Consider the following 27438-nt stretch of genomic DNA (forward strand, 5'->3'; position numbering starts at 1 on the left):
CATACTAAAGTGAATTCGTCCTTGTGCAATGCATAACCAAGTCCTCCTATATGAAGTTGATTTACATAAATCCCCATTACCATCCTGTGGGGCCAGAAAGGTAAAGTCATGCCTGAATGGCAGGAACAAGGCCTGGCAACCAAATGCTCCAAGTTTGGTTGGGATGTCAATTGGAGCAGAGCTTTTGGGAATGAACAATATAGAGATCTGGAGCAGCAGTGATTTTCAAATGTTTTAACCAACCGAGGTGAAGCAATCTACAGTTACCACCTAGAAAAAAGAAGCGGGGTTATTTTACAAGTAAATGACAAGTAAATTTCTGTTTTGTGTTTTCTTTCTGCAGTTAAGATTGCAACAATATGGCAATAGGATGTTACTTCTGTGCAATTAATTCCAGTTTAGAATTTCTCGACAGATTCTGAATGTTCCTAATAATAAAAGCTGAGGGGTACGTCAGAGAAAATCTTTGTGCAGGAAATTTCGTTCAGCATTTACATCACCAGCAACAATACTTAACTGGAACAAAAATATGCTGTGACATTTTCATCCATGAAGCCAGTTCCAGTGAGAAAGGGCATCTTGCTCAGGCCTGCTAATGACAACTAGCACCGTGAATCAGGTATTCTGAAGCCCTGTGCATAGAGTAATCTGATGATCTGATATGCTATACCCCAAGGCTTAACCAGCTGTCAAATGATTTGAATGCTTGTGAATATCTTCAAAAATAGTTAAGTGACCAGAAAATATTAAAAACATTTAACTTGAGTCAATTTGTTCAAAGAAATATAGATTGGCTGCACACATTCCCCATGACTGAAATAAAAGGAGTTGAAAATGCTGAAACTGCATCAGGTGCACTGGTCAGATTCTCGTGTAAATTGCTGAGAAATTCCTGGAAATTGGCATGGTACTGTTGGAGTATTGTGCAGTCAGGAAGTTGGTTTGAACACACCTTGGGAAACCAGAATTTGTGTTTCTTGAACATGCAAAGAAATCCCAAGCTTCTGTATTGTTACAAAAATATATATCAACACTTTTATCCTGAATAAAAGCCCTTTGTTGAAAACCTGGACTACTACACATTTCCTTTATTTTTAAAGTTCAATTTTATATTGATCAGTGATTTCACAGTTGCAACTATTTCAGGATACATATATTCTAACAGTTATGAACACCAATGAACTACTTTAGTAGAGTACAACATGTATATAGCTTTTTCTTTCTGTTTAGATCAAAATTAGATTTGTTGTGGAGACAGGTGTGGAGGCCAAGACAATGGGTATAGTTAAGGTGGAAGTTGCTAGTTTCCTGATCGATCAAAGGTTATGGTGAGGAGGCAGGTGTATGGGGTTGAGTGGGATCCAGGATCAGCTATGATGGACTGGCAGTGCAGACTTGATGGGCCAACTGGCCTAATTCTGCTCTTATATCTATGGTCTTACCTTGAATCGATACCCAAAATCAGAAAGCTACACTCTTATGGAGTGTAGATTCCTGATTTTGGGTATCGATTCAAGGTAAGACCGTAGATATAGGAGCAGAATTAGGCTATTTGGCCTATCAGGTCTGATTTATCATTCCATCATGGCTGATTTATCATCCCTCTCAACCCCAAATTTTGATGTGCTGATTAATGAAGAACCTATCAACTTCTAACTTAAATATACCCAATCACTTGGCCTCCACAGTCGTATGTGGCAATAAATTCCAAGTATCCACCACTCTCTGGCTAAAGAAATTTTTCCTAATCTCTGTTCTAAATGGATGTCCATCTGTTCTGAGGCTGCGTCCTCTGTTCCTAGACTGCCCTACTAAAGGAAACGTTCTCTCCACATGCACTCTATCTACGCCATTCAATATTCAATAGGTTTCAATGAGATCCCCCCTCATTCTTCTAACTTTAGCAAGCACAGCCCCAAAGCTATCAAATGCTGCTCATATTTTAATCCTTACTTTCCTTGGATAATCCTTGTGAACATCCTCTGGATCCTCTCCAACGCCTGCACATGTTTTCTTAAATCAGCGGACAAAACTGCTCACAATACTCCAAGTGGAGTCCGACCAATGCCTTATAAAGCCTCAGCATTACAAGCTTGTTTTTATATTCCAGTTCTCATAAAGTGAATGCTAATATTACATGCATCTGTCTTCCTCACCACTGACTCAACCTGTAAGTTACCATTAAGGAATGCGGCACAATGTCTTCCTAGACCCAACACCAACTCCTGCAACATACCACTAATCACCAGCAGCCAAACAGAAAAGGCCTCCATTATTCCAACTTTGCCTCCTGCCAGTCAGCCAATCTTCTATCCATGCTAGTGTTCCCTTCAAATCAACTTTGGCCAGCTCCTCTCTCATGCCTCTGTAATTCCCTTTACTACAACGTAATCAGATTTTAGCTTTTCTTTCTCGGGTTCAAAGTTCAAAGTAAATTCATTATCAAAGTACATACAGTGCCTTTAAAATATATTCACCCCACCAGAAGTTTTCATGTTGTATTGTTCTACAACACTGAATCACAGTGGATTTAATTTGGCTTTTTTGACAATGATCATCAGAAAAAGACTCTTTCGTGTCAAAGTGAAAACAGATCTCTACGAAGTGATCTAAATTAATTACAAATATAAAACACAAAATAATTGATTGCATAAGTATTCAACCCCATTTAAAATGACACACCAAATCATCACTGGTACAGCCAATTGGTTTTAGAAATCACCTTACTAGTTAAATTGAGATCTGTTTCTGGAGACGTGTGTGTAGTCAAGGTGTTTCAAATGATTGTAGTAAAAATACACCTGTATCTGGAAGGTCCAACTGCTGGTGAGTTGGTACTCTAGCAAAAATTACACCATGAAATCAAAAGAACACCCTGAGCAACTCTGTGAAAAGGTTATTGAAAAGCACCAGACAGGAGATGGATACAGGAAAATTTCCCAGTCACTGAATATCCCCTAGAGTACAGTTAAATCAATTATCAAGAAATGGAAAGAATATTTCATAGCTGAAAATCTGCCTAGAGCAGGCTGTACTCAAAAAACTGAGAGATTATGCAAGAAGGGGACTAGTGAGGGAGGTTTCCAAAGATTCATGACAACTCTGGAGGAACTACAAGCTTCGTGGCTGAGGTGGGAGAGACTGGGCATACAGCCGTTACCCAAGTGCTTCACCAGTCACAACTTTATGGGAATATGGCAAAGAGAAAGCCACTGTTGAAAAAAACTAACACGAAATCTTGGCTAGAGTTTGCCAGACAGCATGTGGGAGACTCTGAACTCAGTTGGAAAAAGGTTCTATGATCTGATGAAACCAAAATTGAGGTTTTTGGCCATAGCACATCATCAAAAACACACTATCCTTACCATGAAGCATGGTGGTGACTGCCTCATGTTGTGGAGGTGCCTCACTGCAGCAGGCCCTGGAAGGCTTGTGAAGGTAGAGGGTAAAGTGAATGCAGCAAAATACAGGGAAATCCTGGGAGGAAAACCTGATGCAGTCTGCAAGAGAACTCCGACTTGGGAGAAGAGTTACTTTCCAGCAAGACAATGACCCTAAACATAAGCCAAAGCTACACAGGAATGGCTTAAAAACAACAAAGTTAATGTCTTGGAGTGTTCAAGTGAGAGTCCAGACCACAATTCAATTAAGAATTTGTGGCTGGACTTGAAAAGGGCTGTTCATTCACGATCCAGAGCTTAAGCAGTTTTGTAAAAAAGAATAGGGAAAAATTGCAGTGTCCACATGTGCAAAGCTGATAGAGACCGATCCACACCGACTCAAAGCTGTAATTGCTGCCAAAGGTGCATCTACTGAATACTGACTTGAAGGGTCCACCACATGTCTATAGAAGTTTGTCAAATCTTCCAATGCCATGCCGGACCTTTGCAAATTCTGAAGGAAGTAGAGGCGCTGACGTATTTTCTGCATAATTGCATTTAGTGCTGGGCACTGGACAGATCCTCTGAAATGATAATATTAAGGAATTTAAAGTTGCTGCCCCTGTCCAACATTGATCCCCTGATGAAATCTGGTTCATGGACTCCAGTTTCCTCCTCCTAAAATCAATAATCAGCTCCTTGGTCTTGCTGCCACTGAGGAGGCCACGTATGGACATAACTACCCAGACGGTATATGAGGTGTTGCTCCTCCAACCTGAGTTTGGCCTCATCATGGCAGTAGAGGAGGCCATGGGTAGTCTCCAGCTCCTTGGCATGAACAACTCCAACTTCTGGTAATTCCCTCCCTCTCCCTTCCCCCATCCCAGTTTCACTCTGCCTCCTCCTCCAGTTGCTTATCACCTCTCTTATGCTTCTGCCTTCTTCTACTACACAGTGCTCTCATCTTACATTCCTTCTTCACCTTTCCTGCCTATCCCCTCTCTGCTTCCCCTCTCCCACCTCTTGATCTTTCCACTGATTGATTTTTGACCTGACACCCACCAGCCTTCTCCTACCCACCCTCCCCCCACCTTCTTTATAGGGCCCCTGCCCCCTCCCTCTTCAGTCCTGATGAAGGGTCTCAGCCCGAAATGCTGACTGCTTGTTTCCATGGATCCTCCAGCTTGTTGTGCGTGTCCTTTTGTTATAATGTGTATTCTTGGCTGTTAAGCTCTCAACCATGATCTTCTTTCAGCCATGACTCAGTGATGCCCACAACATCATACCTGCTAGTTATTACTGCATTACAAGATAATTTACCTCATTACATACCCTGCATGCTTCCAAATGTGACATTTTCAGTCCTGTATTCATCTCCCTTTTTGATTTCGGACCTCTGTTATACTTTAACTCATCCCACTGACTGAAAACTTGTCCCATCATCTGTCTGTGCTTTCTCACAGTCTAACTACACAACACATCTATTTATATAGCAACTGCATCATCTCCTGCCCTATCACTCTGGTTTCCATCCCCCTGCCAAATTAGTTTAAACCCGCCCCAACAGCTCTAGCACACCTGCGCTCAAGGATATTGATCCCACTCAGGGTCAGGTGTAAACTGTTCTTTTTGTACAGGTCATACCTTCTCCAGAAGAGAACCCAGTGATCCAGAAATCTGAAACCCTGCCCGCTGCACCAATTCTTCAGCCACACATTCATCTGCAAAATCATCCTATTCTAACCCTCACTGGTATGTAGCACAGGCAGTAATCCAGAGATTATTACTCTGCAGTTCATGCTTTTCAGATTTCTACCTAACTCCCTGTATTCTCTCTTCAGACCCTCCTCCCTTTTTCTACCTACAGGTATGTCACTAGTACCAATATATACAGTACCACAACTTTTGGCTGTTCACCCTAACCCTGTAAAATTCCGTGGACCAGACCCGAGACATTACTGACCCCGGTACTGTGGAGCAACATACCATCTTTGTGTGCACAGTATCTGCTGTCTGCTCCTCTAGTTATGGAATCCCCTATCACTACTGCACTTCTCTTCACCCCACAACCTTCTGAGCTATAGAGGCAATGCCAGGGATCAAGTTACTGTGGCTTTGCTCTGGAAGGTAGTACTCCCCTCCCCCAACAGGATCCAATGCAGTATACTTATTATCGAGGGAACGGCCACAGGAACACTCTGCAATGGCTGCCTATTCACTTTTCCTCTCCTGACAGTCACCCAGGTACCTTCCTCCTGCAACTTAACCCTCTCCCTGTAACTGCTAACTATCATCTCTTCATTTTCCCAAATGAGCTGAAGGTCATCGAGCTGCAGCTCCAGTTCCTTAACACAGTCTCTAAGGAATTGCAGCTCAGTGCACTTCATGCAGATGTAGTTACCAAGGAGACTGGAGTTCTCCCAAAGTTGCCACGTCTGACACAAGGAACATACCATTAACTCTGAACAGCGTATTAGCTATGCACATAGTTAGTAAAAATAAGATATCCAGTAAACAACAGATAATTGAATGTTACTAGAAAAGTAATTATTTAAATCCAGGCACTGTGTTCAAAGCTTAAATTTGCGACATGAAAGTAAGTCTAAATGTTTGTAAATTAATATTCATCAGATGCCGTAGTGCCACAGTAATTTTAATGGCTTTTGCACCTGTAGAAAACCTATGCACATATGGTATTTCCTTCATTGTCAAAGAATGCTGAAGAACATCAGACAAATCTCATATACCCTTGAAAACTTTCTAAATCAGCAACATGGGAAGACAGAGTATTTGCCATGAAGCATTTTGGGACTTTCTGAGGCCATGGATGGTGCAATGTTAATGCAGGAACTTCTAACCCACACATTGGACTTCCACTCCTGACCCAGGATCTCTTCTTCTTCCTTGGCAGTACCTTGGAAATGAGGATAACTAAATAATTTGTTGTAGGTCCAGAAAATGCCACTGATTCAGTTATTGGGGAAAAAAATCTGGCAAACTGGATTAATGGTCACTTAGCAATCAGAAACATCCAACTTGGTTTTGTTAAAGACAGCCCTGTTCTGACCAATTTGATTGATTTTCTGAGATAATAACAAAATATATTGATGAGGGCAGAGCAATAGATGTCATTTACGTGTACTTCAGTATGACCTTTGACAAGATCCCACATGGGAATCTTGCTAGGGTCCATGGGATTTCTGGGGCTGTTGGCAAACTGGATCCAACGTTGGCTTGAGAACAGGAGCTAGAAGATTGTAGAGGATGTTTTTATGCTTGGGTGCATGTGATAAATGGTGTTTAATAGGGATTGACACTGGGACCCTTATTGTTTGTGATATACATGTATGAAGCATATTATGGGCCAAATGCAGGCAAATGGGATAAGCACATTGGAGATAGGCACCTTGATCAGTGTGAGCAAGTTGGGCCAAAGGTTTTGTTTCTGTGATGTGTATCTGTGACTCTATGTCTGTAAATTTTGACCCTCAAAGACAACGTTAAAATGCATTGAAATTGAATACAATGCTGACTTCTGGATAAAGCAGCATTTGGCTGACAAAGTTATCACTATAGATTTTTAGAACCCATGACTGCAAATTTGCATGCATCTGAACCAAAAAATGACTTGACAGTAGTTGTTGAAGTCATTTGTATTAAAAATATTTTCTGCTTGTCAGCTAATAGTGCATTATTACAAAATGCAGTATAACTAACTTGATATGCATGATCAGATAAAGGTCCTGCATGATATTCACTCCCATTGCAATGTTAGCATTAATTTCAAGAGGTTGTAAATACAAAAGCAGCAATGTGATGCTGAGGCTTTATAAGGCACAGGTGAGGCCTCACCTTGAGTATTGTGAGCAGTTTTGGGCTCCTCATCTTAGAAAAGATGAGCCGGCATTGGAGAAGATCCAGAGGCCGTTCACGAGAATGAAGGGCTTATCATACGTGGAGTGTCTGATGGCTTTGGGTCTGTGCTCGCTGGAATTTAGAAGGATGTTGGGGGGGGATCTCATTGAAACCTTTTGAATGTTGAAAAGCCAAGATAGAGTAGATATGGAAAGGATGTTTCCCATGGTGGGGGAATCTAGGACAAGAGGGCACAGCCTCAGGACAGAAGGCCATCCATTTAAAACAGAAATACAGAGAAACTTCTTCAGCCAGAAGGTGGTGAATTTGTGGGATTTATTACCACAGGCAGCTGTGAAGGCTGATCATTAGGTATATTTAAGGTGGAAGTTGATAGGTTCTTGATTGGACATGGCATCAAAGGTTATGGGGAGAAGGCTGGGGAGTGGGGTTGAGGAGGGGAAAAAGATTCAGCCATGAATGAATGGCGGAGCAGACTCGATGGGTCAAATGGCCTAATTCTGCTCCTATGTCTTTTGGTCAATGGAACAGGACAACAGGAAATACACAGACTGGCAGGAATGCTTTGTTATACACTCTGAGCCAACACACTTGTCTAATTTCAGGCCCATGCGCCGGTGGTGTAGTGGCATCCTCACCAGACTTTGCGGCAAGTGGTCCAGGGTTCAAATCTTGCTGGCTCCTTGCACGAGTTCTACTCGTGCAGTGTTGAGCATCAAGCTAGTAACTCAGACTTGTAAGACAGGCAGACGCTGAAGAAATGGCAAGGTGGCTGCCTGAAGCACAAATTGGTGTGGGAAGAAACTTATAGATTGCTGTCAAATTTGACCTATAGAAATCATTTCTGTCACCACAGTAATTCGCACAAGCATAAATATTGTTCACTTCTACCTCATGTAAAAGTTGAATTCCAATATTTCTTATCCAAATGTAAGTGAAAGCAAGTCCCTGTGTCTTGTTCAAATGTTATTGAATTATACTTGTCCATGTTGCTCGTTGTTATTCTAAATCTGCTGGGCTACTGATTAGAAACTGATGCACTGGCATGGTATCGAGTTTTTTCTGACTACTTCAAGCTGCAGATTTTGAAGAAGGTAAGTGATGGAAACAAGAAGAGCCACACTACTCCACAGGTCTTCTCCATCAGTCAATAAAATCATGGCTGGTTCATGCCTTAATTCCACTGCATTGGCTCCTGCCCTGAATATACTCAATGATGAACCTATTGAGCTCTGGGAAAGGGGATCCAATAATCACAGAGACCATGACTAAAGACAATGAAGACAATTCTCCTTCTCCTGGTGTAAATGGATGACTTTTTTATTCTCCACCTCAGTCTTGTGATGGATTGGTGCTGAGTTTGTTGTTGTTTGTTATCTATATCAATGATCTGGATGATAATGTGGTTAACTGGATCAGCAAATTTGAGGAGGACACCAAGATTGGGGGTGTAGAGGACAGTGGAGAAAACTACCAGACCTTGCAGGAGGACCTGGACCAGCCGGAAAAATGGGCTGAGAAATGGCAGATGGAATTTAATGCAAACAAGAGCAAGATGTTGCCCGTTGGTAAGACCAACCAGGGTAGGTCTTACACAATGAATGGTTTGGCACTGAGGAATGCAGTGAAGCACAGGGTTCTGGGAATACAGATCCATAATTCATTGAACGTGGCAGCATGGGTAGATAGGATCATAAACAAAGTTTTTGGTACATTGACCTTCATAATTAAACTATTGTACAGGAGATGGGATTTTACGTTGAAGTCGTATAAGACATTGGTGAGGCCTAATTTGAAGTATTGTGTGCAGTTTTCGTCACTTACCTCCAGGAAAGATGTAAATGAGGTTACAAGGGTACAGAGAAGGATGTTACTGGGTCTGGAGGACCTGAGTTATATGGAAAGAATGAATAGGTTAGGACTTTATTCCTTGGAACTTAGAAGATTGAGGGGAAATTTGGTAGAAGTATATAAAATTATGCAGGACATAGAGTTAGATAGATAGATAGATAGCAAGCTTTTTCCACTGAGGTTGGGTGGGACTACAACTAAAGATCATGGATTTAGGGTGAAAGGTGAAATGTTTAAGGGGAACAAGGGGAAACATCTTCACTCAAAGGGCCATGAGAGTATGGAATGAGCAGCCAATGCAAGTGGTGCCTGCAAGCTTGATTTCAACACTTAAGAGAATTTTGGTTAGGTACGTGGATGGGAAGGGTATGGAGGGCTATGGTCCAGGTGCAGGTTGATGGGAGCAGGCAGGTTAAAAGGTTCAGCATGGACTGCTTCTGTGTTGTGTTTTTCTATGACTCTATTTCAGACATCAAAGCTGGAGGGAATAGTCTCTCATCACTCATGCTGCTATCTTCTATTTTACTTATGAAATGGAATAGAATCAGATTTAATATCACCAGCATATGTCGTGAAATTTGTTAACTTTACAGCAGCAGTACAATGAAATACATGAAAAATAAATATAGAGAAAAAACTGAGTTACAGTAAGTACATGATATACTGCGTGTGTACATATAAGTAATGGAAAAAGAGAGGAAAACATTGTGAGGTAGTGTTCATGGGTTGACTGCCCATTCAGAAAACTGATGGCAGAAGGGAAGAAGCTGTTCCTGAAACATTGAGGGCATGTTAGTAAGAAGAGGTATGTCCTGTATGATAGGGGTACTTAATGACAGATGCCACCTTTTTGAGGCATCACCTCTTGAAGGTGTCCTCAGTGCTGAGGAGGGTCATGCCCATGATGGAGCTGGCTGAGTTTACAACTTTCTGTAGCTTTTTCTGATCCTGTGTGAAGGTCAATCCATACAGTGATGGAACCATGGTATATCTGTAAAAAAGTAGTGACGTATCAAGTCTCCTCAAGCTCCTAATGAAGCATAGCCACTGTTGTGCTTTCTTTGTAATTGTATTAATATGTTGGGTCCAGGATAGATTGTAAGAGACGTTGACACCCAGGTACTTGAAACTGGTCACCCATTCCACTGCTGATCCCTCGATGAGGACAAGTGTGTGTTTCATCGACTTACCCTGACATCCACAATCAATTCCTTGGCCTTACTGATGTTGTTTGCAAGGTTTTTGTTGCAACACCACTCAAACAGCTGATCTATCTTGCTCCTCTTTGCCTTCTCATCACCATCTGAAATTCCGCCAATGATAGATGTGTCATTGCAAATTTATGGATGGAATTTGAGCTATGCCTAGCCACACAGTCAAGGGTGTAGAGAGAGTTGAGCAGTAGGCCAAGCACACATCCCTGAGGTGTGCCAGTGTTGATTGTCAGGAAGAAGGCATAAAAAAAAATCCTCATTTGAGGGTTTGTGAAGACATCCTGTCAGCCCTGGCATTAAGAACTCTTCCTAACTATGAGGCACAGAGGAATGGAATATCAGTAGTTGTGTTTGCCAGATTCAACGATGAAGGCAACTGTCAGGCCTGAATTTTGATGCATTTCATAGCCTATGTTCCTAATGAATACTGTTTTCATGAAAGTGTTGTTCATTCCCCATTCTGCATCAAGTACACTCAGGTTATTGTGCAGCCAGCTGCAGATTAAAGCTCAACTCTCCTCTATTCAACAATAAAATGCACTAAATTGATAGCATAAATCCAGACTTGGGGGCCCAGCCTGACTATAAAGTGAACAAGTTATGATTCCCTCGAGGCAATACTCTCACAGAGCTGGGTTTAATACTGCACGGGTGTGTAAATCTGGTGCAGTGTCAAAACTACCATACAGATCAGTGATGGAAATCACTTGCAACACCATACTACTTGATTTAAATGCCTGGAGAGCAGGATGCTGTCAGGCAGTAGAGTTCATGGGTTTGAGGTAATATATTAGTGAAGATAGAGGGTTGTTTAAGGAACAGAAAGCAGAGTGGAGATAGATCATTTTCAAGTTGGCAACCTGTAACTAGTGGGCTCCTTCAAGGATCAGTGCTGAATCCTCAGTTATTTACAGTACATGAATGATTATTTATGATTTGGTGCTGTTTTCTAACAACACAAAGAGGGGAAAGAAAGTTCAGAGGAAATCAGAGAGCTAAAGATTAAGTGCATGGGTAATGAAGTGAAAAATATAGGGTAATGAGTTTGTCAATTGAATGGGTAGACCTGGGTTCAATTTCCGCTAGTGCCTGTAAGCAGTTTGTACATTCTCCTCGTGCCTGCATGGGTTTCCTCCCACGGTCCAAGGACATTGGTAGGTTAATTGGTTATTTTAAATTTTGACATGATTCGGCTAGGGCAGGGGTCGGCAACGTTTACCACTGAAAGAGCCAATATGGACCCATTTCCCACAGAAAAAAAAACACCGGGAGCCACAAAACCCATTTGACATTTAAAATGAAATGCACACAACGGTTTTTTTGCCTTTATGCTATGTATAAACAAACTATAATGTGTTGCATTTATGAAATTGATGAACTCCTGCAGAGAAAACGAAATTACATTTCTGCATGCAACAAAAACATTTTGAACTCCGAAAAAAAGATGTTGGGTTGAAGGTTACTCCATAGGTAGCCTACCTTGGATCGAAGAATTAAAAGAAAGCGCGCACTGGTGGGTGTCAGGCATTGGCAGTGGTGATGTATATTAATAGCGATTGCCGACCCTTGGGCTAGGGTATTGCTGGGTGGCCTGGCTCCATGGGCCGGAAAGGCCTATTTCACACTGTATCTCAATAAATAAATTAAGAAAACAGTAGATATATCTAAATAGTATGAGGCAATTAGATAATGCTCAGAGATATATGTATACTTGTACATAGGCACTGATATACAACAAGAAACTTAAAGATGCAAATAGAGTACTGACCTTTACTGCAAGGGTGGTGGGGTATAAGGTTGTAAAGTCTTTCTGAAACTGCACAACCACCCAGGACTTAAGTGAAAACACTCCTGCTATCTTACGTACAGTTTTGTTTGCCTTATTTAAATAAGCATATATTTGTGTTCAAGGCAGTGCAGCAAAGATCCCCATGATATTATCCTATGAGAACATGGGCCTACAAACTCTGAAATTTAGGAGAGTCTTGCTGCAATAAGGCCTTGTTGAGGGAACACCTGCAGTTCTGTGTGCAGGCTTTGATCTGTACTGGACTTATTCCTGGCATTGCCATACAAAAGGAAATTAGACTGACTGGGTTTGTAATCAAACATTAACCATAACTAATAGAAACATACAAAATTCTGACAGGGTTATTCAGAATGAATGAAGGAAGAATATTTTATTCTGTTGTGAATATCTATAGAACAGCGTGTGAATGCTGGCTCTGTCTGAAAAATTGCGATGTCTATAATCAAGGAGCCTCTCAATCCGGGCCACGCTATCTTGTCATAGTTACCTTCAGACAGAAGGTGCTAAAGTTTAAAGTCCCACACCATCAGGTTCAAGAACAAAACTATACAAGATATCCACGTATGACCACCAGAATTTAGAGATGCAAGCGGATGCATGTCGGTTCTGGCAGGGTTTGAATGCCATCCCTTTCTACAAGCTGAAACCTAATATCATGAATATCTGTGATGCTTTAATCCCAGATGAACTCAACATGTTTTATGCATGCTTTAAAAGGGAGAATAAAACTACAGCTGTGTGAATCCCTATAGCATCTGGTGACACCCTGATTCTGTTTCAGAAGCTGACTTCAGAATATCTTTCAAGAGAGTGAACCCTGCAAGGCATCAGGCCTTGATGGTGTACCAGGTAGGGCACTGAAAACCTCTGCCAACCAACTGGCAGGAGTGTTCAAGGACATTACCAATCTCTCACTGCTGTAGTTGGAATTACCCAGCAATTTCCACCAATATGTAGAAGAGGCAAGAATATATATTGAGAATGGTGATCACCCTTGACTGTATTGAATAGTGGGCAGACTCACTGTTAGTTTCAATGTAAAGCTGAGATATGATTCAAGAAAGACAAAGAGTAAGTTGTTTAAATTCCCAAACGGCCAAAGAGGGAGGTCATGAAACCCTAGTTGCAAATGAGAGGAGCTGGAAAAATAGGCTGTAGCACTTGAGTTGAGAGAACTGGCCAGTTACATTGTCACAGTGGTCACGGAAGAGTGATATGCTTAGTCACCAAGAGACATCTGTGTGTTCACCACTGAGGCAATTAAGAAATGGTGACAGAATCAAAGAGCAGAGGATGCACCTCATCAACTAGTTCACAGATTAACCCCTGAGCAACCTAAGTGTTAAATTTGTAACTTAGAAAACAGAGGGGTGGGGGAGAGAGGAGAGAGAGAGAGGAGAGAGATAGAGATAGAGAGATAGAGAGATAGAGAGATAGAGAGATAGAGAGATAGAGAGATAGAGAGATAGAGAGATAGAGAGATAGAGAGATAGAGAGAGAGAGAGAGAGAGAGAGAGAGAGAGAGAGAGAGAGAGAGAGAGAGAGAGAGAGAGAGAGAGAGAGAGAGAGAGAGAGAGAGAGAGAGAGAGAGAGAGAGAGAGAGAGAGAGAGAGAGAGAGAGAGAGAGAGAGAGAGAGAGAGAGAGAGAGAGAGAGAGAGAGAGAGAGAGAGAGAGAGAGAGAGAGAGAGAGAGAGAGAGATAGATTAGTGTTACACAATACTTTGAAACTAGTGTAAACTCTCAACTCAGTGAAAGGTCTTTTCTAACCCATATTAAATAGAGGTAGATATGGGAGAAACACTTACCCAACAAACAATCCAGATTTAGGGGGCTGTAAATTATGCTGAGGTAAAACTTGTGTGCTGTTACAGCTCAGGTAAATTCTACCTACAATTACTATTACAGGAAATAGGAAGGAGCTCAAAGCGAGTGTATTTACTCTGACAGCAAGGAACTCGCTATGTGCAATTCAGAAGGCACAGGATTGATGCATCACAAAGCGGAAGTCTTCTAAAGGCAGGATGCAAAGTTGTGGCTGGCAATGGAAGTCAAAGCCAACATAAAAGCAAAAGAAAGGGCATATAATAGAGCAAAAATTAATGGGAAGTTAGATTGGTAATTTTTAAAAAAACAACGGAAGGCAACTAAAAAGCCACAAGAGAGGGAAAGATGAGATATGAAGGTAAGCGAGGCGATATATCAAAGAGTATACAGTAGGTTTCTCCGAAGTGTAAAAGAGAGGTGAGAGTAGATATTGGACCGCTGGTAAATGATGCTGGAGAGGTAGTAATGGAGAACAAGGAAATGATGTACAAACTGAATAAGCATCATGCGTCAGTCTTCACGATGGATGCCATTAGCAAAATGCCAGAAGTGACAGGGGCAGAAGTGAGTGCAGTTGTTATTACTAGGGAGAAGTGGTTTGCAAAGCTGAAAGGTCTGAAGGTGGACCAGTTGGACACCCAAGGGTTCTGATAAAAGGTAGCTGAGGAGATTGTTGAGGCATTAGTAATGACTTTTCAAGAATCATTAGATTTTGGAATAGTTCCGGAGAACTGGAAAATTGCAAATGTTGCTCCATTCTTTAAGGGGGGGGGGGGAGGCAGAAAAAGGGAAATTAGAGGCCAGTTAGCTGAACCTCAGTGGTTGGTAAAATGTTGCAGTCAATTGTTAGGGATGTGGTTTTGGGATACTTGAATTTACATGATAAAATAAGCCAAAGTCACCATGGTTTCCTAAAGGAAGATTTGCCTGATAAATCTGTTGCAATTCTTTGAGGAAATTAGAAACAGAATAGGCAAAGGAGAATCATTGGATGTTGTGTACTTGGATTTTCAGAAGGCCTTTGGCAAGGTGCACACATGAGGCCACTTAACAAGAGCCCATGGTTTAACAGGAAAGATACCAACATCGATAGAGCATTGGCCAATTGGCAGGAGGCAAAAAGTGGGAATAAAGGGAGACTTTTCTGATTGGCTGTCGGTGAATAGTGGTGTAGCACAGAGGTTGGTGTTGTGACCACATATTTTTATGTTGTATGTCAATGATTTGGGTGATGGAATTAATGGCTTTGTGGCCAAGAAGATAGGTGGAGGGACAGATAGTGTTGAGGAAGTGAAGAGGCTGCAGAATGACCTAAACAGATTTGGAAAATGGGCAAAGATGTGGAAGATGAAAGATCGTGTTGGGAAGTGTATGGTCATGCACTTTCATAGAAGGAATAAAAACACAGACTATATTCTAAATGAGGAGAAAATTCAAAATTCAATGTTCAAAGGGACTTGAGAGTTCTTGTGCAGGATTCCCTCAAGGTTAATTTGCAAGTTGAGTCAGTGGTAAGGAGGGCAAATTCAACGTGAGCATTCATTTTGAGAGCACTAGAATATAAAATCAAAGATGTAATGCTGAGGCGTTATAAGGCACTGGTGAGGCTTCACTTGAGTATTGTGTGCAGTTTTGCTTAAGAAGGGATGTGCAGACGTTGGAGAGGGTTCAGTGGAGGTTGACAGGAATGATACCAGGGATGAAAAAGTTATTGTATGAGGAGCGGTTGATGGCTCTGGGCCTGTGCTTGCTGGAATTTAGAAGAATGAAGGGGGATCTCATTGAAACCTATTGAATGTTACTGGAGTCCCTTGAGGATATAATGAGCGCAGTGGATAGAGGGGAACAGATGGACATTATTTACTTGGATTTCCAGAAGGCATTCGATAAGGTACTACATAAAAGAATTATCCAAAAGATAAGGATGTACAGAGGTGATGTATTAGCATGGATAGAGAATTGGTTAACTGATAGATAGCAGAGAGTTGGGACACATTAGTGTTACTCTGGTTGGCAATCACTGGTGAGCCACGGGGGTCGATGCTGGGCTCGCAAATGTTCACGATATACATTAATGATCTGGAAGAGGGGACCAAGTGTAGTGTATCTAAGTTTACTGATTATGCTAAATTGAGTGGAAAAGCAAATTGTGCAGAAGATATGGAGAATCTGCAGAGAGATATAGATAGGTTAAGTGAGTGGACAAGGGTCTGGCAGATGGAATACAGTGTTGGTACAATGGAGGTCTTCCACTGTGGAAGGAAAAATGAAAGAGCAGATTATTAGTTAAATGGTAAAAAATTGCAGCAGGCTATCAAGAAGGCAAATGGAATGTTGGCCTTCATTGCAAGAGGGATTGAAGTTAAGAGCAAGGAGGTTATGCTGCAACTGTAGAAGGTTCTGGTGAGGCCACACCTGGAGTACAGCATATAGTTCTGGTCTCCTTACTTAAAGAAGGATATACCAGCTTTGGAGGCAGTGCGGAGGAGGTTCACCAGGTTGATTCCAGAGATGAGGGGGTTAGACTATGAGGAGAGATTGAGTTGCCCGTGATTGTACTCACAGGAATTCAGAAGAAAAAGAGGAGATCTTATAGAAACATATAAAATGATGAAAGGGATAGATAAGATAGAGACAGGTAAGTTGTTGCTACTGTAGGTGAGACTAAAACTAAGGGACATAGCCTCAAGGTTCAGGAGAGTAGATTTAGGATGGAGATGAAATGGAGCTGCTTTTCCCAGAGAGTGGTGAATCAGTGGAATTTTCTGCCCAATGAATCAGTGGAGGCTACCTCGGTAAATATATTTAAGACAAGGCTGGATAGATTTTTGCATAGTAGGGGAATTAAGGTTTATGGGGAAAAGGCAGATAGATGGAGATGAGTCCATGGCCAGATCAGCCATGATCTTATTGAATGGTGGAGCAGGCTTGATGGACCAGATACTCCACTCCTGCTCCTATTTCTTATGTTATTATGTTGAAAGGCAAAATAGAATGGATGTGGAGAGAATGTTTCCTATGGTGGGGAGGTCTAGGACTGGAGGGCACAGCCTCAGAATGGAGGGATATCTATTTAGAAAGGAGATGAAGAAGAATTTCTTTCACCAGAGGGTGGTGAATCTATGTAATTCATTGCCATAGATAGCTATGGAGACCAGGTCATTGGGCGTATTTAAGGCAGAGGTTGATATGTTCTTGATTAGTTAATCCTCATAGAGAGATTAGAAGTGAATAGAGTGATCTGTTTCAAGTTCCTGGGTGTCAAGATCTCTGAGGATCTAACTTGGTCCCAATATATTGATGCAGCTATAAAGAAGACAAATCATCAGCTATCCTTTATTAGGAGTTTGAAGAGATTTGGTTTGTCAACAAATACACTCAAAAATTTCTATAGATGTACCATAGAGAGCATTCTGACAGGCTGTATCACTGTCTGGTGTGGGGGGTGGGGTGGCTACTGCACAGGACTGAAAGAAGCTGGAAAGCGTTGTAAATTTAGTCAGCTCCATCTTGGGCACTACCCTACAAAGTACCCAGGACATCTTCAAGGAGCAGTGACTCAGAAAGGCAGCACCCATTATTAAGGACCTCCAGCACCCAAGGCATGACCTTTTATAGACAATAGACAATAGGTGCAGAAGTAGACCATTCGGCCTTTCGAGCCTGCACCGCCATTCTGAGATCATGGCTGATCAATTCCTATCAATACCCGGTTCCTGCCTTGTCCCCATATCCCTTGATTCCCCTATCCATAAGATACCTATCTAGCTCCTTCTTGAAAGCATCCAGAGAATTGGCCCCCACTACCTTCCGAGGCAGTGCATTCCAGATACCCACAACTCTCTGGGAGAAGAAGTTTTTCCTTAACTCTGTCCTAAATGACCAACCCCTTATTCTCAAACCATGCCCTCTGGTACTGGACATCTGGAACATATTTCCTGCCTCTATCTTGTCCAATCCCTTAATAATCTTATATGTTTCAATCAGATCCCCTCTCAATCTCACTTTTCTCACTGTTACCATCAGGTAGGAGGTACAGAAGCCTGAAGGCACATACTCAGCGATTCAGGAACAGCTTCTTTCTAACAAATTTCATGTCACATGCTGTTGATAAAAAACCTGATTCTGATTCTGATAGTGACATGAAAGGTTATGGGAGAAGGCAGGGAAATGAATCAGGCATGATGAAATGGTAGCTCAGTCGTGATGAAATGATAAATCAGTAGTGATGAAATGGTAAACCAGTAGTGATGAAATGGTAGATCAGTAGTGATGAAATGGTAAATGGTAGATCAGACTTGATGAAATGGTAGATCAGACCTGATGGTCTGAATGGGCTAATTCTGCTCTTTTGTCTTCCTTGCTTTGACTGTCAGAACATGGAAGAATCATTGCAAACCCCCTCATCACCCGATGACCCTTTGATGTCAGTATCTGAAACTGACGTGTGAGCTGCCTTCAGGAGGGTGAATCCACAGGAAGTGTCCAGACTGGACAGTGTTCCTGGCCATGTACTAAAGGCATGTGTTGACCAACTGGCTGGTGTGTTCAATGATTTCGTTAAGTCTTGTTTTGATAGTGTGTGGAACACACTGCCCAAAATGAGTGTGGTGACCTGCCTCGATGACTATTGCCCAGTTGCACTTACATCCACTGTGATGAAGTGTTTTGAGAAGCTGGTGATGAAATGTATCAACTCCTGCCTGAGAGGAAACTTGGATCCACTCCAGTCTGCCTACCAGAGCATCAGACCCACAGCAGATGCCATTTTCATTGTCTCTTCACTCAATCCTGGAAAATCTGGACAGCAAAGGTGCATACATGAGGACACTCTTTATTGACTACAGCTCAGCATTCAGAACCATGATACCTTCAGAACTAATCAATAAGCTCCAAGATCTTGGCCTCAATATCTCCTTGTGCAATTGGATCCTGGATGTCCTCACTTGTAGACCTGACAGTTTTTTTATTGGCAACAGTATCTCCTCCATGATCTCCATCAGCACAGATGCATTACAGGTCTGTGTGATTAGTCCCCTGCTCTACTCACTTTACACGTATGACTGTGCAGCTAGGCACTGCTCCAATACCACATTCAAGTTTGCTGATGACACCACTGTTGTAGGCAGAATCAAAGGTGGTTATGAATCAACATACAGGAGGGAGAATGAAAATTCAGCTAAGTGGTCATAACAACTTCTTACTCAATGATAGCAAGACCAAGGAACTTACTGTAGACTTCAGGAGAGGGAAACCAGAGCCAGTCCTCATTGGAGGTCAGAGGTGGAGAAGGTCAGCAACTTTAAATTCCTATTTGAGAGGATCTGTCCTGGGCCCAGCACGTAAGTGTAATTACAAAGAAAGCATTACAGCACCTCTACTTCCTAAGGAGTCTTCAGAGATTCAGTATAACATCTGAAACTTTGACAGACTTCTACAGTTTTGTAGTGGAGAGTGTAATGACCAGCAGCATTACAGCCCGATATGGAAATACCAACCATTGAGCACATCTAGTTGAAACATTCTGATTCTGATTTTAGGAAAGCAGCTTCAATAATTAGAGATCACCACCACCCAGGCCATGCTCTTTTCTCACAGCTGCCATCAGTTACAAGGTAACAAGGTTACAAGGACTCTCACCACCAGGTTCAAGAACAATCGCTACCCCTCAACCATCAGGCTCTTGAACAAAAGAATTTAACTACACTCACTTGCCCATTCAATGAGATATTCCCATAACCAATGGTCTCACTTTAAGGACTCTTTTTCTCAATTTCTCATGTTCTCTTTATTTATATTTGCATTTGTACAGTTTGTTAACCTTATGCACTCTGGTTGGACTTTCATTGTTCCTGTTTCAGTTACTATTCTATGAATTTGCTGAGCATGCCTGCAGAAAATAAATCTTAGGATTGAATGTGGTGACATATATTTACTTTGATAATACAATTTACTTTGAACTTTGGTCTTCTGGTATTACATATCAGTGCACCAGTGAGTCCTACCTTGAAGGTTTGCACTTAGCTGATGTGAAACTTTAGTAGTAACTTGTTGAGCAGGTGCCAATGTGCTAACCATTCCAGTCATAAGTGACCTTGCACAGCAGAATCTAAATCAGACCTGACCAACAGAATGCTGTGATGGTCAGTTATATTGGTCTCCACGTTTAATCTGCTGTTAAAATCTGTCAAATATATTCAAAGTCAACATGAAAAATATTTTTAAAAATAACCATACTAATACACTGTGCCACCTCAGACTGGACTTGGCTTGCTACCTGGAATCACCACCCACATCTCCTGAATTCTCATTCTGACTTTTGCCCCATTCATGATGTAAATCCACCAGGATGTGTTGGGTGCATTGGAGGGTCCTCATCTCTGAACAGCTTTGGCTGAGACTAAGGCTGCAGATGGAATATTGCCTTGTGTCTAAGCTGCCATAGATTTTTGCGTATCTTTAATATTCTGTGACAGTTAAATGGGTAAAACTGAAATAAATAGTGTAATTTTAAAAGCAAATAAAGATGACTAAAACACATATGAGCACAGGAATATTTAAAACTTTAGAACTTATTTAAAACATAAAATATTGAAATAAACATGCAGACTAGAATCCTCTTGAAAATCCAACATAATCTTAGACCTTTCACCAGATCTGAATTCCCACACCTGACACCGATTTTGATTTCTAGGACTTCTTCAGATTTCTTTTAATCTGTGCATGGCAATTTTCATTCTTAGACCAGCACTTTGTTGGTTTCATGTTAAAAGAGACAGATTTAAATTCTTCCGGTGCCATGCTGGGAATTGAACTCATTTCTCTGAATCAATGATCCAGAACTGAGTTGACTGATCCCAATACTTAGCCATTGTGCAAAGGGCTAATAGCTTATAGTATCCATCATTACCAATAACCACAGCCACAGATCAATAACCACAAATCAACCTATTTAAAACAGTTATTATGGAAAATTTAAAGCACTTTAAATTAATCATCTTTATACATCACAGGTGTGACGGGGTGCCAGTTTGGTTGAAAGATTCCCTTGTAGAACGATGTAGGAATTGTCACAAGTTTGTGATCTATAGGAAGCTCAATGTTGAACCCCAAAAAGGAAACAGCCTCCAAGTACCCTTAAATTAACTTGGGATGTCTACACAGAACTTTGATTTTTTTTTGGGCTGTCAACACTGATAATTTTCTTGCTTTTCAAATGCAGATCAATTACTTGATTAATGAATTGATTATATTTATTATGTAGTTTCCAGCAAGAGTATGATAGCCAAGTTGGATCAAAATTTGTTTCTAATAAACAGCAGCAGAAGCCAGTTTCTAACAGTTCACCACGAATTGGTTGGAGGCAATAACTGATTTCCCACCTAAATATAACCACTATTTAATTCTGATCTGCAATCCATATGGCTGCAATTAAAATATATTCAACTGTGGTAATGATTTGGCAGCTGCAAACTAAGCTGGTATTCTTCTGTTTAATTAATACCTTTTCCATGGACACCTCTCTTGACGCAAGCAAACTTCCACAGAATGCAAAAACTTGCAGTGCACTTAAAATGGAACAATCTGTCACCAACCTGTTTGTGAGCATGGTCATAGGAATTGATGTGATTATCAAATTCCTGATGCTTGTGATACTGCTTGTCACATAGTTCACAGTAGAAATTGGCTTTCAGGTCTTCAAGAGCTTTTGCTATGGCCTTCTCCTTTCCAGCATCCTGCAGAGATAAAATTAGTAGGTTATCATGTTATACTCAACTGAGATGTTAGTGAGCAGAAACAATGTACACCTTAGCAAAGTGTGGTTTCCATGGTTACTCTCTCAAATGCAGTAAAATGGAGAGAAAAGTCAAAGAAGAAATCACCACCGTTCACCCAGGGGAGCTTTCCAACGGAGCAAATAAATGAGAGGCTGAAATTACTGCAAAGTCTAATAACACCATACTCTAAAGTTCAATGTTTCCCAATTGGTCTGCACACAGAACAGAAAACTATATGATAGTTCCATGCTCAGGAAAGAGTCAGAAAATCTGTCTGAAAGTAGGAATTTCAGGATGTGAATAAAATAGTTCCTGGTGAACATTATCCCTTTTTGTTCTCTCACTTGCCTATTATTGCAAGCAGTCTAGAATAAAAAGAGACACAATAGACTACAGATGCTGGAATCTGGAGGAGAAAATCAAACTACTGTGGGAACTCAGCAGGTCTGGCAACATCTGTGGAAACAGAGGTATAGTTGGCATTTCTGGTTGAGACCCCATATCAGCTATGATGCAGAGCATTGACCTGAAACATTGACTATCCCTCTGTCTCCACAGAGGTTGCCTGACCCACTGAGTTTCTCCAGTAATTTGTTTTTGTTCCAGTCTGAAATAAAACTATATTGGAAGGTTGTTATTATCCTGGGCACTTTGGCAAACTGCAAGTATAATTAATAATGTGGTTGCTACAATATTTCTACCTCATTTATTCTGTTACATTTATGGAGCAATTGTTGGTCTCTACTAGCAAACAGTCGATCAACATTTTGCCAGAATTTGTGGGATCTTCCAGTGCCTACCCATTTTAATTCCAGTTCCCATTCCCATTCTGATATGGCAATCCATGGCGTCCTCTACTGTTGTGATGAGGCCACACACAGGTGGGAGGAACAACACCTTATATTAGAAACATGGAAACATAGAAAACCTACAGCACAATACAGGCCCTTCAGCCCACAAAGTTGTGCTGAACATGTCCCTATCTTAGAAATTACTAGGCTTACCTATAGCCCTCTATTTTTCTAAGCTCCATGTACCTATCCAAAAGTCTCTTAAAAGACCCTATCGTACCTGCCTCCACCACCGTTGCCAGCAGCCCATTCCACGCACTCTGAGTAAAAAAACTTACCCCTGACATCTCCTCTGCACCTTAAACCTGTGTCCTCTGTTAGCAACCGTTTCAGCCCTGGGAAAAAGCCTCTGACTATCCACACAATCAATGCCTCTCATCATCTTATACACTTCTATCAGGTCACCTCTCATTCTCCGTCGCTCCAAGGAGAAAAGGCTGAGTTCACTCAACTTTTTCTCATAAGGCATGCTCCCCAATCCAGGCAACATCCCTGTAAATCTCCTCTGCACCCTTTATATGGCTTCCACATCCCTCCTGAAGTACAGTTCTGAGCACAGTTCTGTCTGGCTAGCCTCCCACCAAATGCATGAATATCGATTTCTCGAACTTACAATAATGGCCCACCCCTCCTCTCTCCTTCACCAGTTGCCATCCCCTTTTCCCTCTCTCACCTTATCTTCCTGCCTGCACCATCACCTCCCTCTGGTGCTTATCCCTCCTTTTTGTTCTTCCTTGGCTTTCTATCCCCACCTACAGACTCCCCCTTCTCCAGTCCTGTATCTTTATCACCAATCAACTTCCCAGCTAGTTAATTCATCCCTCCCCCTCCTGGTTTCACCTACCATCTTGTGTTTCTCTCTTCTCTCTCCCACCTTTTAAATCTACTTCTCATCTTTTTTCCTCCAGTTCTGCTGAAGGGTTTCGGCCCGAAACGTTGACTGTACTTTTTTCCATAGATGCTGCCTGGTCTGCTGAGTTCCTCCAGCATTTTCTGTGTGTTGATCAATGTTACTGAATATTTTCTAATACAATCACACTTGGAATGTGTCAGATTTCAGAACGTCATACATTAGCAGATTTGGTAAATAGGTGGCAGAGTGAACTTGTACAGGGAAATGTTAAGTACTCTATTTTATGAAATAGGAATACTGACTATAAGTATTATTTAAGATGTCAAGATCTGTTAATCCAATTCTGTGATCAGCAGTAATATAGAAAGTTGCTGACAAAATATTTCATTAATGATCTCCAATATATTGTGGTGAGTTTCTTCCACAGAGCAACACAACAAAAATAGGGAGAACATAACTAAGTATTAATCATGCTGAGCTGTGTATGCTAACCTGTCACTGTAAGAATGACAGAGCCACAAGGGTGACAATTATTTAAAAGAATAATGGGGTAACAGAAGGGCTAATATGGCTGCCAGTATGGAGAATGGATAAAGAGGAGGTGGGTGGGGGGTGGTAGGAGATAAAATTATTGGAAGCCAGAGAAATTGAATGTTACCAGAAGTTAGAGAATCCCTTCTCATCCCTTCGATTCTCCTCACCTGCCCATCTCCTCTTTCTGGTACTCCCTTTCCTTCCCTTTCTCACGTGGTTAACTGCCTTTTCCTATTAGATTCATTCTTCTGCCCTTTACCTCTTTCCCTTACCCTCTGCCAGCTTCTTATTTACTCCCCTCTCCCCCACACGCCTTCCTCCCCACCTGGTCTCACCTGTTACCTGCCAACTTGTACTCTTTCCCCTCCCCTGAATTCTTATTCTGGCTTCCTCCTCTTCCTTTCCAGTCCTGTTGAAAGATCTTGTCCCAAAACATTGACTCTTCATAGATGCTGCCCTGCTTGTTGAGTTCCACCAGCACATTGCATGTGTTCCTCAAGATTTACAGTATCAGCAAAGCCTCTTGTGTATATTCAAAAAAAGAGCACATCTTTGTATCTTGGAAATTTCAGGGTTTTTTTTAGCAGAGTAGGACAGAGAAGAATTAGACTCAGAAGATCCAATCCTTTTTGGGATAATTCTGATGGACTCTGCCCATTTGTGATTTTTCCACTTTCATTATTCTACAGTATTTTGACTGACATCAACGATCATTGTCATGGATTATTCCCAAGTTCTCATGTGTTTAGGCTATCTCTCTGGCTTTCAAGTATAGGGGAACTGGGAATAATGAAAATGATTTGTTTTTTCTTAATTACTTTCAGCTACTTGCTTTTTTCCCCTATCTCTTCATATAATCTGGGAGGATTAACAGGATAGATAGTGCGTAACTGCAGAAAATAGCACCAGCCGGCACAATCTTACAATAAGAGAATTGAGCAAAGGGGACATTGTCTTGCAATTTTATTCTTTGGAATTCTCTGCTCATTTAAAAGCTAAGTTTAACAGTGAATTGAATATTAAGGCAATCAGGAAATACGGACACTGGACAACAAGGTAGACCATAGGCATAAGATCAGCGTTGATCTAATTAGATGGCTGAGCTGGATGGAAAAGCTGTGAGGCCAGCTCCTGCCTATTTCCCTTGCCCTGTGATCTTTCATATCTTTAATGTGTTAATTTTGAAAACAGGGGAGCAATGCACCTGTGTTAGGTTTCACGATCAGGCTCTATTATAAATACATTAAAAGAGTTCTGCAGGCATCTTGGTGATCAAGAAGAAAGAGACACAGACAGAGGAGACAAAGGAAGAAAAATGATAAGCAAGGATAGTGGGCCATGGAAGTAACATCTGCAAATTTCAGAGGATCCATGTAAAAGCATTATTACTTTGCTGACTGGCCTGCAGTGGTCATATTAATGTCTGCCAGTTTAGACATTTGGAGACCTTGAGGGCATGGGGTAGGGAGGAAAATTGCAAGTCTTCTGTGTTGCTGGAGGTAGTAACCTAGGTAGGAAGCTTGGTTATAGTAAACACCCATTTATTCTGAGAGAGCTGGGAACACAAATGCATGAGAATAATGCAAACAAAAGGAAAACTTAAAATATAACTTAATTTTACGATTTGTTGTTTTGATTGTTAAGCTTCTGCATTTGAAAAAGATTAACCTTTGTAAGAGGTTAAATTTCCTTAAACATAATGTATAGATCAATTCCCTCAATCACCTGATTTTGTAGCTTTAAGAAAACTGCAGCATTGAAGCGCTTCTCATCCATTTTCTCAGAATTTATGGGGAAAAAACTCAATAAATCAAAAATGGTAACTATTCTCATCAAGTGTGCCTGCACACGTACACACAGCTTCAACAGCTGTCAAATATTGCATTTATAGTTATTCTATTTTTAAGTTGCATTTGTAAGATTAAAACTGAAGCTCATCTGTTTGAAAATGTCGAAGGAAACAGTGATCAAAGAACTGAGCACAGGAGAGGTTTGTACAAAGAGCTGAATTTTAGCCCCCATACAGTAATGACTTATTCATTGCTATATATTAATAATTCCTCCCAATTTATGATTTATGAAATACCATCAGCTGTTGCTATTTAATTGTGAAATTACCAGAATTAATACAGCCACTCACATTACGAAGGAAGCAGGCTACAATATTAATGATTCTCACCCTCATTGTAAATGAATAATTAACAAAATGCATAGGTAATTCCATTATGAAAAGTGATAATACAGCACTGAAGGGGGAATGCAATGGAGACTGTGGTTTCACTGAGACAACAATATAATAAGCGGATTGGCAAGTGAAGCTGCTTTATAATCCCTCCCAGGGCATCAATTAATTCTCCAAACTCCTTGTTGTTACTTGCTGTAGGCCTTGAAGTGAACAAGATGTGTAGAGTTATTTGTTTCCAAATAAAATGACTCTGCTTCTCTGATCGCCAGAAGTCCTCTTTTGCCTCTATTATATGTTACGGCCAATAACCTTGAGCTCTTTATATACAGGGTTTCACGCCTTACTTTGTTCCAACTTCCTCTTTATTACACCTGATAAAGTTTATTAATTTTTAAAAGAATTGGCATCAGTCTAGATACTTTGAATGTTTTTAGTTGATGGGTTGGCGGATGAAGCGGACTACAGCCCTGAACACACACAGAAACAGCACAGTAGCGCTGCTGCCTCTCAGCTCCAGCAGTTTGAGTCTTTGAGGAGTTTGCACACAGTCTTTCTCCCACCAACCAAGGATGTGTGGGTTGATGGGATAATTAGCCACTGAAAATTGCTCCTTGTTGTTGTTCGTCACTTGTTCCTAAATGAAACTGTGACATCAAGTCTATACTGCTACATTGGGCTGCTTATACCAATCTGGATTTGAAAGGTCCTTTCACACAGTGAAGGGACGCTGTAAGTTGTCCCCATTGTGAAGGTGAGTGGTAGAGTATAGGGCTGCTTGATGTGAATATGATCAGAATAAAATACAGTGAGTGTAGGGTTAGTATTGATGGGTACTTTGTTTTCAGTGCTAAATTAGTGGGCCAAGAGGTCTGCTTCCACACTGTATGACCCCATAATCTTGAAAGCTGGTTTTGACCACTGGATGGTTGGTTGCTGGATTTTCTTGATGGGTCACCTTGTCTCCACTCAGAACTGTGCATCATTAAGCTATTCACTAAAATCAGATGAAGCTATGGATGTTTAAGATGAGTGTTTGCATAATGTTTATGAATACAGTATTCTCTTAAGATTGAGAAGTGATCAGATTGAGATGTTTAAAATTTCAAAAGGCCTGACAAGTTAATAAACAATCTATTGATAGTGATAAATGAATTGCGATTTTAGTTCTGGTTTTAAAATCATATCTGTACAATTTAGTGGGAAAATCAGCAAGGAGCATGACAAAATAGATGTCGAAATACAAATTTTCTCCCCCATCATGGTATCATTGCTGATATAATT

General features: G+C 41.1%; 1 protein-coding gene across 1 annotated transcript in view; it reads right to left on the reverse strand.

The window, feature by feature from the left end:
- LOC132395008 (G patch domain-containing protein 8) overlaps window positions 1-27438 on the reverse strand; it is a 525927-nt gene that overhangs the window by 76431 nt on the left and 422058 nt on the right. Inside the window, exon 2 of the mRNA XM_059971340.1 lies at window positions 21552-21692. Within this exon, the coding sequence (XP_059827323.1) occupies window positions 21552-21692 (141 nt within the window). The remainder of the gene's footprint in view (window positions 1-21551; window positions 21693-27438) is intronic.

This window comes from Hypanus sabinus, chromosome 6, assembly GCF_030144855.1.
Source record: "Hypanus sabinus isolate sHypSab1 chromosome 6, sHypSab1.hap1, whole genome shotgun sequence".
Classification (NCBI taxonomy): Eukaryota; Metazoa; Chordata; class Chondrichthyes; order Myliobatiformes; family Dasyatidae; genus Hypanus; species Hypanus sabinus.